Source organism: Anopheles arabiensis, chromosome 2 (assembly GCF_016920715.1).
Source record: "Anopheles arabiensis isolate DONGOLA chromosome 2, AaraD3, whole genome shotgun sequence".
NCBI lineage: Eukaryota > Metazoa > Arthropoda > Insecta > Diptera > Culicidae > Anopheles > Anopheles arabiensis.
The window spans coordinates 105727449-105746184 of NC_053517.1; the positions used below are offsets into that span (position 1 = coordinate 105727449).

At 47.4% G+C, this 18736-nt stretch overlaps 3 protein-coding genes across 3 annotated transcripts; 1 reads left to right on the forward strand and 2 right to left on the reverse strand.

The window, feature by feature from the left end:
• Positions 1-214: 214 nt before the first annotated feature.
• On the forward strand, positions 215-3430 carry LOC120902539 (ribosome biogenesis protein BOP1 homolog). The gene is made up of 5 exons (XM_040311375.1): positions 215-470; positions 582-2094; positions 2167-2654; positions 2742-3037; positions 3114-3430. Exons 1-5 carry the CDS (start codon positions 327-329, stop codon positions 3265-3267), a joined length of 2595 nt encoding a protein of 864 aa, XP_040167309.1. The 5' UTR covers positions 215-326; the 3' UTR covers positions 3268-3430.
• Positions 3431-3451: 21 nt separating this feature from the next.
• Positions 3452-9148, reverse strand: LOC120902517. The gene is made up of 2 exons (XM_040311335.1): positions 8273-9148; positions 3452-8190 (listed from the first exon to the last, which is right to left on the reverse strand). Exons 1-2 carry the CDS (start codon positions 8321-8323, stop codon positions 3772-3774), a joined length of 4470 nt encoding a protein of 1489 aa, XP_040167269.1. The 5' UTR covers positions 8324-9148; the 3' UTR covers positions 3452-3771.
• A 94-nt stretch (positions 9149-9242) lies between these two features.
• On the reverse strand, positions 9243-14280 carry LOC120902524. Its single transcript, XM_040311348.1, has 2 exons — positions 13650-14280; positions 9243-13519 (listed from the first exon to the last, which is right to left on the reverse strand). The coding sequence occupies exon 2, from the start codon at positions 13490-13492 to the stop codon at positions 9389-9391; it is 4104 nt and encodes a 1367-aa protein (XP_040167282.1). The 5' UTR covers positions 13493-13519; positions 13650-14280; the 3' UTR covers positions 9243-9388.
• Positions 14281-18736: the final 4456 nt, after the last annotated feature.

Consider the following 18736-nt stretch of genomic DNA (forward strand, 5'->3'; position numbering starts at 1 on the left):
TTAAAACACTTTTGGCCCATCTTTAAAACATTTTTTCATTTTGTACAAACAATTAACTCTTTCCTCTTAACTTGTAGTATAATTCCAATTGTTTTATAAAAATATTTTTTTGTTTTTTGCTCACAAAATCGAGAACCTTCCACTGTGCCACTTGGTAACGCTGCGTGTAACGCATAACGCATAACCGCGTACCGCGAGCGGCTGACAGCTGTCATACGACGTAAACAACTTCAAAACACGTGCAAAAGCCGCACGCAGCGCGTGGTGTGTATGTTGGGGAAATAATTAACTGTAAGCATTTTGTACGTTTAATTTCCCATCGTAAAATGGTCGCCAACAAAGAGCGGGCGATAAAACGGAAAGCACCCGAGGGGGGAGCGAAGCCGGAACCGATCACCTCCAAACAGGAACCGCTGGATGAGTCGAACGACGAGGACAACAGCAACGAAAGTGACTACGAGTCGGACAAGGTATGGATGGGGCCAAAGTTCGGTACCGCCCAAAAGGCGGCGAATTTGTTAACAGCATCCTTGGAATGTGTTTTTGGTTATCGTTTGTTGTTTGTTGCTTGGTTTTTGCAGGAAAATCTACTCGGAAGTATTGAGAATGAGGGTGAAGATAGTAGCGATTCGGACGGCGAGTACGCCACGGACGACGATGAGGATGATGTGTTGAGTTTTGAGAGCCTCAACTCGGACGGGGAGGAAGAGGACGAAGAAGAGGATGCGGGAGCGACACTGGAGGAAGTGGAACGCGAAGCGGAAGAGGATGACGATGAAGAAGACGGTGAGGATGATGAGGAAGCCGACTCGGCCGATGATGTGAACAGCGACAGCTCGCCGGAGGAAGATGAAGGCGACCTGGAGGATAGCAGCGACGAAGAACTGGAAGAGGAAGAAGAAGAAGAAGCAAAAGAAAATGGGAAGGAAAAACCAGCGAAAGCGAAAGCGGAACGAAAGCAGCGTGAAGAACAGTTCGAATCGGACGATGAACCACTGCCCGACGACCTGAAGCTGGGCCGGATCGAGGATGTGCTCGGTACGGGGGAGAAGAAAACGCGCGGCCTAGGTGTGTTTCCCCCTGTGCCGAAGCGGAAGGGCAAGGCAGCCCAGGATGAGTACGCCGCGGGCGATACGTCGGACGAGGAGGACATCCGCAATACGGTCGGCAACATACCGATGCACTGGTACGACGAGTACAAGCACGTCGGGTACGATTGGGACGCCAAGAAGATCATCAAGGCGAAGAAGGGCGACGCGATCGACGATTTCCTGCAGCGCATGGAGGATCCGAACTTCTGGCGCACGGTCACCGATCCACAAACCGGGCAGAAGGTGGTCCTGTCCGACGAGGACATCGGGCTGATCAAGCGCATCATGTCCGGGCGCAATCCGGACGCGGAGTACGACGATTACGAGCCGTTCATCGAGTGGTTCACGTCCGAGGTGGAAAAGATGCCGATACGCAACATCCCGGAGAGCAAGCGGTCGTTCCTGCCGAGCAAGGCGGAAAAGCACAAGATTGGCCGGTACGTGCACGCGCTCAAGATGGGCTGGATGAAGACGATGGCGGAGAAGCGCCGGCTGGAGGCGATCCGCCGGCAGCCCAAGTTCTACATGCTCTGGACGACCGACCACGGCAAGGAGGAGATGCGCCGCATACACGATCACGTGGCGGCGCCGAAGCGCATGCTGCCGGGCCACGCGGAATCGTACAACCCGCCGCCGGAGTATCTGTTCGACGAGAAGGAGCTGGAGGAGTGGAACAAGCTCGCCAACCAGCCGTGGAAGCGGAAGCGCGCGTACGTGCCGCAGAAGTACAACAGCTTGCGCGAGGTGCCGGGCTACACCCGGTACGTGAAGGAGCGGTTCCTGCGCTGTCTGGATCTGTATCTGGCGCCGCGCATGCGGCGGTCGCGCGTGGCTGTCGGGGCAGAGTATCTGATACCGAAGCTGCCGTCGCCGCGCGATCTGCAACCGTTCCCGACGCTCCAGAACCTGATCTACACCGGGCACACGAGCCTGATCCGGTGCATCAGCGTGGAGCCGAAGGGAGAGTACATCGTCACCGGGTCGGACGATATGACGGTTAAGAGTAAGTGTTATTCGTGTGCACAAACGCGCACTAAGAAAATTAGCTAAATGGTTCTCTCTCCTCTTGCAACAGTTTGGGAAATATCGACCGCTCGCTGCATCCGCACCATCCCGACCGGGGACATTGTGCGTTCCGTTGCCTGGTGCCCGAACAGCAAGATATCGCTGGTGGCGGCGGCCAGCGGTAAGCGCGTGCTGCTCATCAACCCGAAGGTGGGCGACTACATGCTGGTGAAGAAGACGGACGATCTGCTGACGGAGGCACCCCGGTCCGACACGGTCGACAGCGAGCGCATCCGGTCGGCGGTCCAGTGGGGCGAGGTGACGGAGGAGGAGAAGAAGCTGGGCGTGCGGATCGTGATCACACACTTCCGCGAGGTGCGCCAGGTGACGTGGCACGGGCGGGGCGACTACTTTGCCACCGTCATGCCGGACGGGGCGTACCGGTCGGTGATGATCCACCAGCTGTCCAAGCGCCGGTCCCAGGTACCGTTCTCGAAGAGCAAGGGTTTGATACAGTGCGTGCTGTTCCATCCGATCAAGCCGTGTCTGTTCGTGGCGGTAAGTTTCTAAACGCGCAGGAAGGTTCGGGAAAGTCTGTAATGGTTCCAATGACCGGTTTTTTGTGTTTTTTGCATTGCTTTCTAGACCCAACGACACATCCGCGTGTACGATCTGGTGAAACAGTTGATGATGAAGAAGCTGTACCCGGGCTGCAAATGGATCTCGAGCATGGCGATCCATCCGAAGGGTGACAATCTGCTGATCGGCACGTACGAGAAGCGGCTGATGTGGTTCGATCTGGACCTCTCGACCAAACCGTACCAGCAGCTGCGCATACACAATGCCGCCATCCGCAGTGTGGCGTTCCATCCGCGCTATCCACTGTTTGCGTCCGCCGGCGACGATCGCAGCGTGATCGTTTCGCACGGTATGGTCTACAAGTAAGTGTTTACGAACAGGATGGGAGTTCTATAAGTAGTTGCACTAATCCCTTCTCATTGACTCGTCTTGTTTCAGTGATTTGCTGCAAAACCCACTGATCGTGCCACTGAGACGGCTGAAGAACCATGCGGTGGTGAACGATTTCTCCGTGTTTGACGTGGTGTTTCATCCGACCCAGCCGTGGGTGTTCTCGTCCGGTGCCGACAATACGGTGCGTTTGTACACGTAAAAGGGACGGGGGCCGATCGAGGTAAGGCTTTCCGGTTTCCTTTCGGACGACACAAGTTCGACAGAGTATTCCAACACGGTGTAACGTTTCGAGTTGGATTCTACTGGCTCTATATTAAAATAAAAAAATACATTTGCTACTAAATAGCATCCTATTAAAAAAATCCTTACAAACAAAAATGCCCTTCTTATGGAAACCATTTTGTTTATTTTACTCTTAAATGTTAAGTTGGTAGAATTTACACGATTATTAATTTTCATTATTGTTGGAAAACAAACAAACACGCTAGTAAAATAGAAAACGTTAAAAAGTACACAAACTAATTAGAACAAGGGGGAAATTCTTACCCAGATGGCACTGTTTTGCTCCATAGTAACTTGCGTTATGTTGCGTTACGTTGCGTTACGTTGCATTACACTTACCCTTAACCACTAGTACTGTTTAAATATCACATTCATATCGCGTCTTGTTAGCGCAACAGCGCCTAATACCGCTTTTCTTTGCCTAATTAAGCTCCCTCATTAGGACATCGCCGGTTACTGCGTTAGTTAGATGCACGTACTCGTGCTGCTCGGTTACTAGCTGACCGGACACTGGCACAGGAATGGGAGTGGTTGGCGTAGGCATCAAACCGACCGCACAAGACACTTGCGGAGAAGGGCACATACCACGTGGCGAAGGCGCGAAGGGCTGACCATGCTGCTGGGCCGGTTGATAGCCGTAGAAGTTGTCCACCTTGGAGAAATTGTTCGCAAACATTGCCGGCCGGATGATGGGATGCTGAATGATTTGTAGACCCCCGCCAGCTGCATCCCCGCCCAGCAGCTCCACATCCATCGGTGACGCACTTAACCCGTCCGCCACGGCATCCCGCTGCTGCTGCTGCTCCACAATCACCACGTCCGAGTTAACGCTTTCGCACTGTCGCTGCTGCTGCTCAGGGTCGTTCTCCTGCACCGGTTCCACCCCCAGTGCCGCCGGTCTCTCTCGCGCTTCCCCTCCCTCCTCCTGGTGTTTCGTCCGATGCAGCTGATACTTGGCCTCGCTGATCGACACGAACGGACACTTGGCACACTTGTACAGCAGGGCCGAGGCGACCTCCGCATGCATTCGCTCCAGGTGCTTCCGGTAGGTCGTGCTCTGGATGCTGCTGTAATCGCAGTAGCTGCACTTGTACATATGGCCACCCTTGGTGCTGTGGCGCATCTTGTGCCGCCGGAACGCGTTGTGGTCGTTGGTGGTGTACTCGCAATGCTCACACTTGAACCGCTTCTCGTCCGAGTGCTTGGCCGCGTGTGACTGGAGCAGGTAGCGCGTCCGGAACACCATACCGCACAGTAGGCAGCGATGCTTGGCGGCGCTCACCTCCGTCGACCCCGGCTCGCCCGCCTCGGTGGGATGCTTTGCGTCCATGTGCGTCCTTAGCTGCCGTTTGCCCGCGAACCGCAGCCCACACTTGACGCACTTCATCGTGGATTGCTGGATGGAGGTGGGTTTTGCTTTCGGTTTGTCGCCCTGGGACGCATCGTTCGATTGGGTTGGGCCGATCGCGGGAGGTTCTTCCACCGGTGGCGGTTGACTGACCGGCTGTTGCTCCTCCAACACGGGTGCTTCTTGGTGTTGCGGTTGCTGTTGCTGCTGCTGCTGCTGCTGCTGTGGTTCCCGATGCCACCGGCGGTGATTGCGCAGCTGCTTGTTGTTCTTGAACGCTTTCCCACAGATGGCACACTTGAAGTTGCGCTCCTCGGAGTGGATCTTCATGTGCGTGTTGTTCAGCCGGCACAGGACGGGCGTCTTGAAGCTGCACAGATGGCAAGCGTACAGCTCCATGTCGATCGCGTGCTCCCGCCACAGATGGGTGTGCAGCGTGTTCCAGTTGCGGAACTCGAGCGAACCACACTCCGGACAGTGGATGGGATTGGGGCTGTCGGGCGCCACCACGTGACACTTGCGGTGGTAGTCGAGCCGATCCGGCTGGCGAAACCGCACGCCACAGTCCTTCAGGTCACACTTGTAGCCTTCCTCCTCGACCGTTAGGTTGGTGTAGAGCTTCTTCAGCTTGGTGATGCCGGTCTGTTTCGCCCCCTTTGGCCGTCCACGGGTACGGGGACGATCCGGTTCAGCAAGTGCGGTGACGCCCAACACATTCGTCTCTTCTTGGGATGGTGTTAATGCATCCACCGGTTGTTGGGTCTCCCCGATCGATGGATTCACAGCAGCGGCCAGTACCTCACTATCTCCAACCGGTGGATGGTACTCATTGGGAGGGTCGAGATTGATCACATGAGGGTGAGAGTTGCCAAGCAGCAGATCTTCCTCTCGTCGCAACGGATTAACTTCGTTGACGTCAGACATTTCCATCGGTTGCTGCAAAATGTCCTGCCCCAACGGTGGCCCACCGCCATTCGCCGGCTCGACGATCGCGGCCCATTCGTGGTTCGGCGTGATCTTCTCGCTTGCATCCGATTCTTCCTGCAGCAGTATAATGTCGCCCGTAAAACCGGACCCGGGCGGAAGCGTTGGCTCACAGTGGGTCGATTCCGTCACCAAGTGGCCGTTACGGTTCGTGTCATCATTGGCTGTGCACGCCGTCATATCGATACCACCGGCTCCTGCTGCTCCTCCTGCTCCTCCTCCGCCGGGATCGTCTCGATCGTTGAAACCTTCGGTAAAGTCGCACACATCGCTCAGTTCACCGTAGCCGAGATCCGACTCGTGGTACCCATCCATAACGTCATCGTCGTCGCCATCGCCGTGCTGTTCGACATTATCGTGCTCCACCAGCTCGGGCGAATGGTGCGCGTTCATTTCAATCATCCCACCGAACGGTTTGTCCAACCGGTTCGCCCCGTCCAGCGTGTGCTGTTCGTGTGCTTCGTGCTGCTCCAATGGTCCACCAATGGTGTCTCCTCCACAGTCCATCCCCACCTGGGAGGACATCCCGCCGACGGTAGGCAGTATGTTCTGCAGCTCGTCGTACGTCATCAGATTCACCTCGTCGACCGACTTCAGATGAATGGTCGGTTGCTTGAGCACGCTGATGTTTTTGATGAATATTTTGCTCTTCCTTGGCTGTTGCTGCGGTATGTCGTCGCTGGTTTGCTGCTGAGCATCGCACTGTGCCGGTTGTGGTGGTTGTGGAAGCGAACCGTACTCGCCACCCTGCTGCACGGTCATGTTGGAGCTTGCGGTCAGGTAGGAAACGTTGGGCTCGCCAACCGATCCACCACCCGGCGTACCGTCCAGCGAGGTGGAAAACAGCATCAGCAAGTTCTGCGAACCTTGATCCACGGCTAGTGGCAATGGCCGGGCCGGGTTTCCCATCGCGTCCCCTCCAACGGTGGCATAGCTAATTTCGGTGCCATGCAAAAGTGATTGATCGTTCGCCTGTGACACTGCTCCTAAGGAGTTGTTCGTCATGGACGATGATCCGCCTACGGGCACGGTCGGTGGTTGCTGCTGTTCCGTCATCGTGGCCGGTGGTGTGGACGTACAGATAATACTCTCGCAGCTACTCGCTCTACTCGTCGCAATCGACTCACTAAACGTCGTCGTGGAGAGCGAATTCGTGCACGGCACCCCGGGGTCATCGAGCGCTATGAGCGGGTGGTTCCGTAGTATATCAACGTTTTTGATGTAGATACGACTGCCCCGTGATGATTGTGCTACTGCGGATTGAGCAGGTTGTGCTGCAATCGTTCCACCATACCCACCGTTGATCGTGTCCAGCAGCGCCCCGGAACCATCGTTCGCACAGTCCATGCTCAGGTAGGAGGACGGCGGTGGTGGTTGTGGTGATGGTGGTGGTGCCGTACCGTACCGATTCCCGTTCCCATTCGTGAGCATGTTTTCCGCCGAGGCGACGAAATTCACATTCTGCAGCAGCGACACGTTGCGGATGAAGATTTTGTTCCCGCTGACGGCGCATGGTTGCTGCTGCGGCGGTAGCTCCAGCGACTGATCGAGCGATGGCAGCATGTCCTCGCCGAGCGACAGCTGATGGCTGTCCTGTAGCGTACCGTGCGCTATCGCGGACGGTTCCTGCTCCGTCGACAGCAGCTGCTGGCCCTGCGCGTCATGGCTTTCCTGCGCAATCACGTCCGGCTTTTTCAGCAACTGCACGTCCTTTATGTAGATCCGGCTTTTGCTGTGTGTCGCCGTGGACGTTGCCGTAGGGGCAGCAGCTGGGGGTCCCGGCGGAATCTCGGTACAGTTCTGCTGAATCGCCGGTTCGATTCTAACTTCCGGTGCAGTACCCCTTTCCGACTGGAGGGTTGTAACGGTACTGTGGCCCAATGCTACCACCTCGCTGGCCAGCATTTCATGGTCCTCGGTAAGATGCAGCTCTAGCACGGCTTTTTTGTAGAATTTGTTCTCGCACACCGGACAGCTTAGCTTTTCCGCCTGCGACTCTTGTGGCCCTACGCCAACACCACCCCCCGGATGCCTTTCGCGTCGATGCTCGCTCAGCCGCACCTCCGAAAGGGTGGCAAAAGGGCATCGGTCACACGTGCGCACGTTCGGCTCCACCTCCGCCGGCTCCACCCGGTCCGTATCGTTCAGATAGTTATCGATTACGTCCGGCAGCCGGTGGTCGACACTGGCAAGACCATTCCCCGCCAGCCGTACCCGCGTATCGGCTATCTCGCTCTTGATCGAGTCCGACCGTTCCTCACACTTGATTTCGCTCGCGGTACTATGATGGGTAGATCGTAGCAGCCGGCTTTCCTGCTGCTGGTATTGCTGATTGATTTGGGTCGGAATTTTAACGAAAATGCTAGGCAGGATGACATCGTTTGGTCCGCTGGTGTGGCCGGTCGGCTGCTGCGAGATGGAGGAAAAGTAGGGCGACGATGGTGCGTACGGGTTCGTCGGCGAACAGGGCGAATCGTGCAGCGGTGAGTGTAGATGGTTCGACGAAAGCTACGGAGGGAACAAAGAGAATTGGGGAGAATTAATTTACAAGAGCGCACGTGTTGGTACGGCACAATGACGTCACTCTTACCATCGAATCGAAGCCTAAGCTCTCGCTGCATTGGTTTTGAAATATATCCATTTTGGTTTGGTTTTCGCTTCCTTCACTGTATCACTGTATGATTGTTATTGTCCTTTCTACCGAGACGCGGTACATACGAAACGGGGCATTCTTACAGCAGGCTGGAGGTTTGGACCACTTGTTTAAAATGCTTGAAATCACCAACGTGCAACGTGTGTTCTCGTACTTGCAAGAAAGCGAATCTCAGCAACAAACTAAACAAATCGCATTGAATTAAGGTCCTTTTTGCTGCAAAGCACAATCGACGGTGAAAACTATTTACGGTTTGTTGTGTTTTCTCCCTCTTTGCACCAAACCAAAACAAACTCGAAGTGACAGAAGAGGTTGTTAGGAATGACGTTTGTGTCAACGGGCGAATGCAACAGGTTTCAGCGAATTTGAATTTTGTTAGTACGGGCGAATCTAAAACCGTTGGTGTAATTTAAACGCATGTTTCTGTATACCGGTTTTGGCGAAACAAAAGGTTGTATCTTTGGAATTGCCAGCATTCGGAAAACCCCACTTAAGACATTGCCAAAATCGGAACCGGTTTGGAGCCGTGAGTGTGATTCCGGTAACCTATCACTAGTACTACCAAGAATATTCATAGTAAGATACAGTTGCAAATTGTTTGCCGTGCCACTCTTCCACAAACACATATTTACACATTGTTGAATCCATTCATTTACTTTTTCTTCTGACCATTTCGTCCCATAGTTTTCGTCGTTCACTCCAACGTGCTGAGGACCTGTATCTCCCTTTGGTGGTGATCCAATCAAAATTCTTATAATAGTTATAGAGTAATACTATTCAATTTCGCGAACGGCTCTCCATACGCCTTTTTCTCAATATTTAAATACCCATTACCAGCGTGTAGACAAGCTGACCCCATTATTTGTTGAATCTTCGGACAAATGAGAGGACAAATATTTATGTACCGTTTGAAGATCAGAACCAGCTTAATTTTATTTCTCACATATGGTTACTATGATTCATGTACTACTTTGATGTCTAGTAATTTGTATGCACGTTATCAGCTAACGTCAGTTTTTTTTCCGGTGCCGACATATCGATTCCTTCTTCTGTCTAATATTCGCTTTCGCTCTTATTTCGTCTCGTCTCGGAAGAATGCGTGTTATTGGAGGTACTGGTTTTGTCATCCTCGGAAGTCGTTGTGTGCACATTGCCAGTAAGCTTTAGCATTTGCCGGTACCGATAGATTGCTTGATTTCTTCTCGCTATTCGTCGCTTTCGCTCTTCTTTCGTCTCGTCTGGCGGAGTTTCATAGCCGCATATGTGCGGACGTACGGAAAGATGCGCGTTATTGGAGGTACTGGTTTTGTCGTTTTCAGATTTCGATGTAAGTCTGAGTTTTTTCCGGTACAAGTACATCGCTTGATTCTTTCTGGCCAGCCGTCGCCTTCGCTCTTCTTTCGTCTCCTCTGGTGGGGTTTCATACCCGCTTGCTAACGGTGGTTCGGAAGGATGCGCATATTTCGAATCCTCTTCGTGTTCTTTTGATACCTCTGATTCATTTGCCAAATCTTCTTCATCATCAGAAGCAAGTTGAAAATTATTATAGGAATAGGTATTTTCATTCTCTAATTTCTTTTCCTGCACGCTACCTGTTAGTCTGAGTTGCTTTAGCTCTTCTTTCATCGCGTCTGGCGGATTTTCATTTCCGCTTACTAACAGCTGGTCGGAAAGATTCGCGTTTTGCGAAGACTCTTCATCAGACTTTGATGCTTCGGAGTCATTGGCCAATTCTTCTTCATCATCAGGAGCAAATTCAGAATTATACGTGGTACAGCTTTTGTCATTCTCTGATATCTTCGTCGGCAAGATACCAGCTAGCCTCAGCTTTTTCCGATACCGACAAATCGCTTGACTCTTTCTCGCTAGACGTCGCCTTCGCTCTTCTTTCGACTCCTCTGGTGGGGTTTCATACCCGCTTACTAGGGCCGGTTCGAAAAGACGAGCGTTATTCGAATACTCATCGTCAGACTTGGAGTGAACGGCCAAATCTTCTGCATCATCATCAGAAGCAGCAAATTCAGAATTATTGGAGGCACAGTTTTTGTCGTTCTCAGATTTCGTTGTGTTCACGTTACCAGTTAATCTGAGTTTTTTTCGGTATCGACATATCGCTTGACTCTTTCTGGCCAGTCGTCGCCTTCGCTCCTCTCTCGTCTCCTCTGGCGGAGTTTCATACCCACTTACTAGCGGTGGTTCGAAATGATTCGTTTTGTTCGAATACTCTTTGCTGGGCACTTGTGTGATACTGTTGTTTTCCCCCAATTTCGAATTTGATGCCCCGGAGTCATTGACCAAATCTTCTTCATCATCAGAAGCAGCAAATTCAGAATTATATGAGGTACAGCTTTTGTCATTCTCTGATATCCTCGTCGGCAAGATACCAGTTAGCCTCAGCTTTTTCCGATACCGACAAATCGCTTGACTCTTTCTCGCTAGTCGTCGCCTTCGCTCCTCTTTCGTCTCGTTTGGTGGAGTTTCATACCCGCTTAGGAGCAACGGTTCGAAAAGATACTTATTTTTCGAATATTTTTCGCTGGGCACTTGCGTGATAATGTTGTTTATCTCCAATTTCAATCTTGATGCCCCGGAGCCATTGGCCAAATCTTTTTCATCATCAGAAGCACATTCTGAATTATAAGAGGTACAGCTTTTGTCATTCTCTGATATCTTCGTCGGCAAGATACCAGCTAGCCTCAGCTTTTTCCGATACCGGCAAATCGCTTGACTCTTTCTCGCTAGTCGTCGCCTTCGCTCCTCTTTCGACTCCTCTGGTGGGGTTTCATATCCGCTTATTAGCGGTGGTTCGAAAATATTCGTTTTGCTCGAATTCTCTTCGTCAGACGAATCCGCGTAACTGCTGATTTTCATTAGTACCGATTTCGATGCCTCAGAGTCAACGGCCAAATCTTCTTTTTCACCATTATCAGAAGCAGCCATCTCAGAATTATTGGAGGTACAAGTTTCTTCCTTCTCAGATTTTATTGTGAGCACATTGCCAGTTAATCGGAGTTTTTTTCGGTACCGACATATCGCTTGATTCCTTCTGTCTAGTCGTCGCTTTCGCTCTTCTTTCGTTTCGTTTGGTGGAGTTTCGTAACCGCTTATTAGCGGCCGTTCTGGACGATGCGTGTTTTTCGAACGCTTTTTGCTAGACAATTGCGCGATACTGTTGATTTTAATTACTAACGACGACTTCGATGCCTGGGAGTTTTTGACCAAATAATCATCAGAAGCTAGTGTAGCATTATTGGTGGTACAAGTTTTGTCATTCTTGGATCTCTTTGTCTGCACTTTACCAGTTAGCCTGATTTTTTTCCGGAACAAATAAATCGCTTGGTGCTTTCTGGCTAGTCGACGCTTTCGCTCTTCTTTCGTCTCATCTGGAGGAGTTTCATAGCCGCTTAATTGCGGCCGTACGGAAAGATGAGGATTATTGAGCGCGTTGCGAGTTAGTTTGAGTTTTTTTCGATACAAATAAATCGCTTGGTGCTTTCTGGCTAGTCGACGCTTTCGTTCTTCTTTCGTCTCTTCTGGCGGAGTTTCATAGCCGCTTATCAGAGGCCGTAGGGAAGGATGCGCATTATTGGAGGTACTACTTTTGTCGTTCTTGGATTGCGTTGTGTGCACGTTGTTAGCAATTAACCTGAGTTTTTTCCGATACCAATAAATTGCTTGATTCTTCCTGACCAGTCGTCGTCTTCGCTCTTTTTTCGTTTCCTCTGGTGGAGTCTCATACCCGCTTAGTAGCGGCGGTTTGACAAGATGCGTTTTCTTTGCACATTCTTTGCTGGGCAATTGTATGATAATGTTGTTTATCTGCTGTTCCGTCTTTAGTGTCTCGGAGTAATTGGTTAAATCTTCTTCAACATTAGAAGCAACTTCAGAATTAGCAATGGCACAGCTTTTGTCATTCTCTAATTTCTTTGCCTGTAACTTACCAAATAACTTCAGTTTTTTCCGGTACAAGTACATCGCTTGATTCTTTCTGGCCAGCCGTCGCCTTCGCTCTTCTTTCGTCTCCTCTGGTGGGGTTTCATACCCGCTTGGTAGCGGCGGTTCGGAAAGATGAGTGTATTTCGAATCCTCTTCGTCGGAATTTGATGTATCGGAGTTATTGCCCATATCTTCCTCATCATCAGAAGCAACGGCAGTATTATTAAATGTACATGTTTTGTCATTGTTTGATTTCTTTGTCTGCATCTTACCAGTTAGCTTGAGTTTTCTCCGGTACCGACATATTGCTTGATTCCTTCTATCTAGTCGTCGCTTTCGCTCTTCTTTCGTTTCGTCTGGTGGAGTTTCGTAACCGCTTAATAGCCAGCGTTCGGAAGGATGCATGCTTTTCCAACGCATTTTACTAGACATTTGTGCGATACTGTTGTTTTTCTTGTTTAGCGTCGGTGCTGATGCCACGGAATCATTGGACAAATATTCTTCCCTGTCGTGAGCACGTGCAGTGCTATTGGAGGATTTGTCGCTCTTGGATTTCATTGTATACACGATACCATTCGACCGCATTTTTTGCCGATACATGTAAATCGCCTGATTCTTTCTGGCTATGCGTCGATTTCGCTCGTGCTTGCTCTCCCTTGGCGGTGTGTCATATCTGGATATGTAGGATCTGAAATGTTTGTGATCCTCAACACACCGGGAAAGCTGTTTTCTAATGGCACTACTACCCAACTCTGGCGGGCAACGGCACGCCCATTTCTGGTCACGAACCTCGTCAGGCAGCTTCAGAATACGGTGAAAGGTATGATATTTTCGACGAATTCGCTGTTCTCTCTCCATTGGTGTTTCGTTCGGTGGAGTAGAATATCTGTTCAAAGTAGAGCAACTAGAGCACATGCCTTTCGAATATTGCTGTTTTCCACCAACAATAGAGAATGGTTCGAAGGCGTCAACAGAATCCGGATACATCGAACCAGCTTCATCATCCTCCGATATATCTTCCTCTTTAAGCTGTATATCAGCAGAGACAGGAAGGATGTGCTGTGGTTCGCCACAGTAAGATGGATCGTCATCTTCTTCCGATGGAAAGATCTCTGTTTTGATGTAAACTTCACTGAATTTGATAGTGTCGCTATCAATTGCTAATGGATCCATATCTTGAGCCGGTTCCATATCCATTTGTTCTGTAAGGTTGTTTCCCATTTTTGTTCGGCCGGTGCCGTTTGTTTCCTTGAAAGAAAGGAGTCAATTGATTAGACTGTATGTATGCTTGCTGAACTGAATGGTTGGCCAGACTTAGAGACAGAATGCTTCCACATTCCACATTAGGCATTTCTCTCTAGTCCCAAAACTACTTTACCACTGTGCGATTATGCTTCTTCTGTTTTACGAGAAAGGATGTGTCCACCTGGATGATTGAATCACCATTCTCAGAAACTTATTTTCTGCGATTTTACTGTTTCAGTGCCTACTGTTTGTTTACATTCTGCACACGTAAATACACTTTGTTGACAATTTGATTTTAGTACAAAAATGACAGGACGATTCTAGTGATGAGAAAAGGTTCCAGAAAAATCTGAAGTTGTCTCCGATCCGATTCTGAAAATTTGGGAACCGACTCCAGAAGGTAGGTCCGACCAGCATTTCCCGAAAGCTATTTAGAAACTGCTGGATCTATTCATAAAAATAAATATCTATTTACGAAGTGCATGCTGGAATCGATTTCTAATAGTAGATCCGGAATCAGTTTCCAAAATCCATTCCGAAATCAGCCCAGGAATCGGAATCAGAATCAGTCCCGGAATTGGCTCCGGAATCAACTCTGAAATCAGGATCGGTTCTATAGTAGAAATCGGTCCTGGAGTCGGAATCGGTTTCGGAATCGAAATCGGCTTCGGAATCGGAATCGGCTCTGCAATCGGAATAATAATTGACTCCAAAATTCCAGCATCGGAAACGACTCCGGGATTGATTCGAATCACGGAATCGAAATCGGCTGGGTTCGAGTACGAGCTCTCACCACTACTCCATAGAGCACATCACTACGCGGTTCTGTCAAACAGAAGCGTACTAAAATTAATACATGCAGTACTAAAAACAATAATTCACTGTTGAATAGGCGATTTTTGCAAATTCAAAATTCAAAATTCTTTACTACTTTTGCTTCGACAGAGTTTTACAATCACACATTACTCCGGTGTACCATGTTCCTCTGCTGTGTGGATTTTGAAGTGGTTCGTTTTAAACGACCGTTCACAAATCGCACACTTTACCATCCGAGGGTGGTAGCGTTGGTGCTTCGTCAGCTGCTTTTTGTACAGGAATGTCCGTTCGCATTTATCACACTTGTACGATGGAGTCTCCGAAGGCGACAGATACTCCCGATGGGTGGTGGCCATGTGCATCTTCATACCATCCTGCCGGAACGTTTTGTTGCATATCGTACACTCCACCTTCTTATGCATCTGCTGGTGAGTCCAGAGCAAGGATTTACTGACAAACGTTTGCTTGCATGCACTGCAACGGTACACGGTGGGGGGTTTCGAAAGTCCCGCGTCACCGTCCGGATGCTTTCTGGCTATGTGGTTCTTGAGGTAGGACGGTCTGAACGATTCCCCACACACCGGGCAGCTTGTCTTCTGGTGCGTCTGCCCATGCTCTAACAGGTGGTTCAGGAGGAAAAACGATTTATCGCATTCCGTGCACTGGAAGGGCCGTTTTTCAGCGCACCGCTCATCGCTACCGTGCATACGGCCGATGTGAAACTTTAAATTATCCACCTGCACCGTCTTGTCGCATATTGGGCAGCTTTTCATCCAATGCTTTCGCTCGTGCCGACGCAGGCGTACGATACTGTCGAACGATTCGAGACAATTCTCGCATTGATGCTTAGCCCTGCCTTTTGCATTATTGTTGTTATCTTCCAATGGGTAAAGGCCACACAGAATATCTTCTTCGTGCACGTGATGTTTGCTGTTGCTTTGTTGTTGTGCCCCTGCATTCTTCCCGTTGCTTATTACTGTTACTATTTCCTCTGAATCAGATGCAATTTCTTCTTTGATTTGTACCTCTTCATACTGGAACGAATTTTCCGCATTGGCGGCCATTATTTTGGTGCGTTCTATAACGATCTCGTCGTGGAACTCCATCGCGATGCATTACAACGGATCAGTTTGGGAAGAATTATAAATGCATGTTCCTCTAGAACCACTAGAAGAAAAAAAAAAAGATTAATTTATGAACGTTTACTGTACAGATTTTCATCTAAAAGGGGTTAAACGTCTTACCACTCTTTAGAAGCGCTTCGAACCGGATGCGGCAGTGCTTAAACTACGCGGTTTCATCACTTAAAAAGCTGATTAAAGGCCACTTTTACTTTCAAACATACTGAATGTGAATGTTCTTTCTTCTTCTTCTATTTGGCGAGAGGGGATGTATCCTCCTATGTTGTACAAACGTTTGTTTTAAACAACATATTCAGAGGCTTACTCTCTCTTTTAGACTTCGACTGTCTAGAGTCATATGTCTTTTGGTTCGGGAACGTCTTTTCTTTTTCTTGTTGTTTTTTTCTGTGTTGTGTTGTTTGCTATTTCATTGTCAGCCATGTCAGTTGTTTAGATGTATCTGTTTATAGGTTGGTGTATACTTCTTGTATTAAGATTTAAAAATATCTTTTCCTTTAAATTTCGATGTTGTTTTCTTTCATGAAACGTATGACTTCTTTTATCGTTGTTCCTGTTTTTCCTTTCCAATTGGTTATAAAATTATTCCAAGATATGAGAGGGTTTGAGTCTCTTTGATTTTTGTATTTTGTGCAGTAGAAAATTTTATGGCGTCCCGTTTCCGGAGTATGGCAAGTTGGACAATCACCGTTTTCTTCGATCTTCATTTTAGCTAACCAATATCTTGATAGGTCATGGCCAACCAGTAATTTATTTGTTGTTTTGATTTCATTTGCGCTTAGTGGGATTTCGTCGTACCAAGGTTTAAATTGGAATTCTTTATGAAATTCTTCTAGTTTCTTCCCTTTCTCTCTACACTCTGCTGTGTACCAATCTGCAGTTTCTTTTCTCATTGTGTTCTTTATGTTGATTGTTGTGTCACTTATTCGTAGTTTGTTTTCAATTATGTTTTTTGATGTGCTTCCTTTTTTGGCCAACTGGTCGGCTTTCTCATTTCCTGCTATGTTTATGTGTGCTGGTATCCATCTTATCTCAGCATTGAGTTTATCGCTTGTTTTTAGGATGTTATGTATTGTTTCGTCTATGTAGCATTTCTCTTGTGCTTCTTTTAAAATATAGCATGCTGCCTGGCTATCTGTATATATTGTCGGGTTTTTTAGATTATTTTCATTGGCAATTTGTAGGGCTTTTTCAATTGCTGTTATCTCTACAGAAGTTATTGGTACCGTGTTTTTTAGCTTGAAGTGGGATGCTATATACTGATTTGGTTTGTTGTGTGGTTTTATGTAGATGCCAATTCCACATTCATCTTCTATTTTGCTTCCGTCTGTATATACTATCGGTTTCTTTTTTTCCAGGTTTCTGATTTGTTTTTCAAATTGTTGTCTCAATATTATTTCTCTATGAGGGGTATCTTTTGTAAATTCTTCGTCTGGTTTAGGATGAATTGGGATTTTCACTTCTATGTTATTTATTTTTATTTTTGCCATTTTTTCAATTAGTTCCCTGTTTTCGGTAATAATTTTTTCTACGTATGTTTTATTTTTTTCTGCGATTCTGTTTATGTTGGTTGTTATTTGATTCTGATGGATTTTTGAATATGTTATTGTCTTTAAAGTTTCTTTTGTTGCTATGTATTTGCTTCTTATGTGTAGTGGTACTTCAGCAGCTATTGCCATTAAGGAGTTAATTGGTGTGGTTTTGGTGCAGCCTGTTATTTTTCGGAGTGATTGGTTTGCTATGGTTTGGAGTGACTTTTTGAGTGTTTTTGTTGCGTTTCCTATGTAAGAGGCCCCTTGTTCCAAAATTCCCCTGATTATGGCTCTGTGGACTACTATTGTTTTTTTCGGGCTTAGTTTGTTGTTTTGGTTGCAGATGCGTCGGATTATATTCAGTCTTTTTCTGGTCTTGTTTTTTAGTTCTTCTATTTGTTTTCTAAACTTCAAATTTCCATCTATCCATGCTCCGAGGTATTTATATGTGGTTACTTTTTCGATATTTGTATTGTTTATTTTTAGTGTTATCGGGTGCTCACTTTTTCCAAAAACCATGAACTTGGTTTTTTCGATGTTCATCGGTAGTTTTAGTTTGTTTATTTCCTCTACGAATATGTTTAGGGATCTTTTTAGTTTTGTTTGTAGTTCTTGGGCTGTTTTGGCATTTTGCATAATGATGAAATCATCTGCATATTGTAATAATTGATTACTATTTATTTTTTTGTGGATTTGACTAGTGTATATGTTAAACAAAGTCGGTGATAATACGTCCCCTTGTGGTAATCCGTCTGAGGTCAATTTTCTGATTGTTTTGTTTTCAGAAATCATTTCTATTGTTCGGTTATTTAGGAATGCTGCGATCCATCTGATTACTTCCAATGATATTTGGTTTTCTTTTAGGGTTTTTATCAATTTTTCTGCATCTACGTTGTTGTATGCATTTGATAAATCCACATATATGACTCCGGTAAGGGTTTTGTTTCGCTTGTTGTTGTTTATTTCGTTTACTACGTATGTGATGCATTGGTTTATTGAATGATTTGCTCTGAATCCAAGAGATGTTACTGGTATTATCTTGTTTATAGCACATTCCCTTAGCAATTTTTTTAACACAGCCATATTTATTATTTTTGTTCGTGTTGGGAGTAGTGAGATCGGTCTATAGTTTTTTGTATCATTAATGTTTTTTCCCGGTTTGGGTATCGCTATCACTTTGATTTTTTTATACTGTTTTTTTATTTTACCCTTTTTCCACATTTCGTTTGCTTCCGCTATCATTACGCGTCGGGATTCTGCATTAATGTTTTTTAAGATTTCGTATGAAATGTTGTCAGAACCGGGGGCTGTGTTTTTCTTTTTTCTCAACAGTTGCTGCCATGTATCTTCATCTAGTATGTTTTCTGGCGTTGGTATGTTTTTATATAAATTTTTATCCCCTTTTGTGTTGTTTTTAAAGTTGTAGTTTAAGAATTTTTTTGCCTCCTCCATGTTGTTTTCAATTATATTTTCTTTTTTGCTGTTCTCTTGTTTACCTTCCATTCTTTTGGTCAGTTTCCATAGTTCGTCAAGGCTGGTTCGTGAGTCTATGGAGTCTAGTTTTTTTTCAAAATTTGCAATTTTGTTCAGGCGTTTTTGGAGTCGGAATTGTGCTAGTGTTTTTTTAAATTCTATCTCGTTATTCGTAGTTTTATTCTGGTTGAATGTCTTTCTTTTTTCGTTTTTTTGTTGCCATGCCTTTTCGGTGGCTCTATTCCACCAGATCTTTGGTC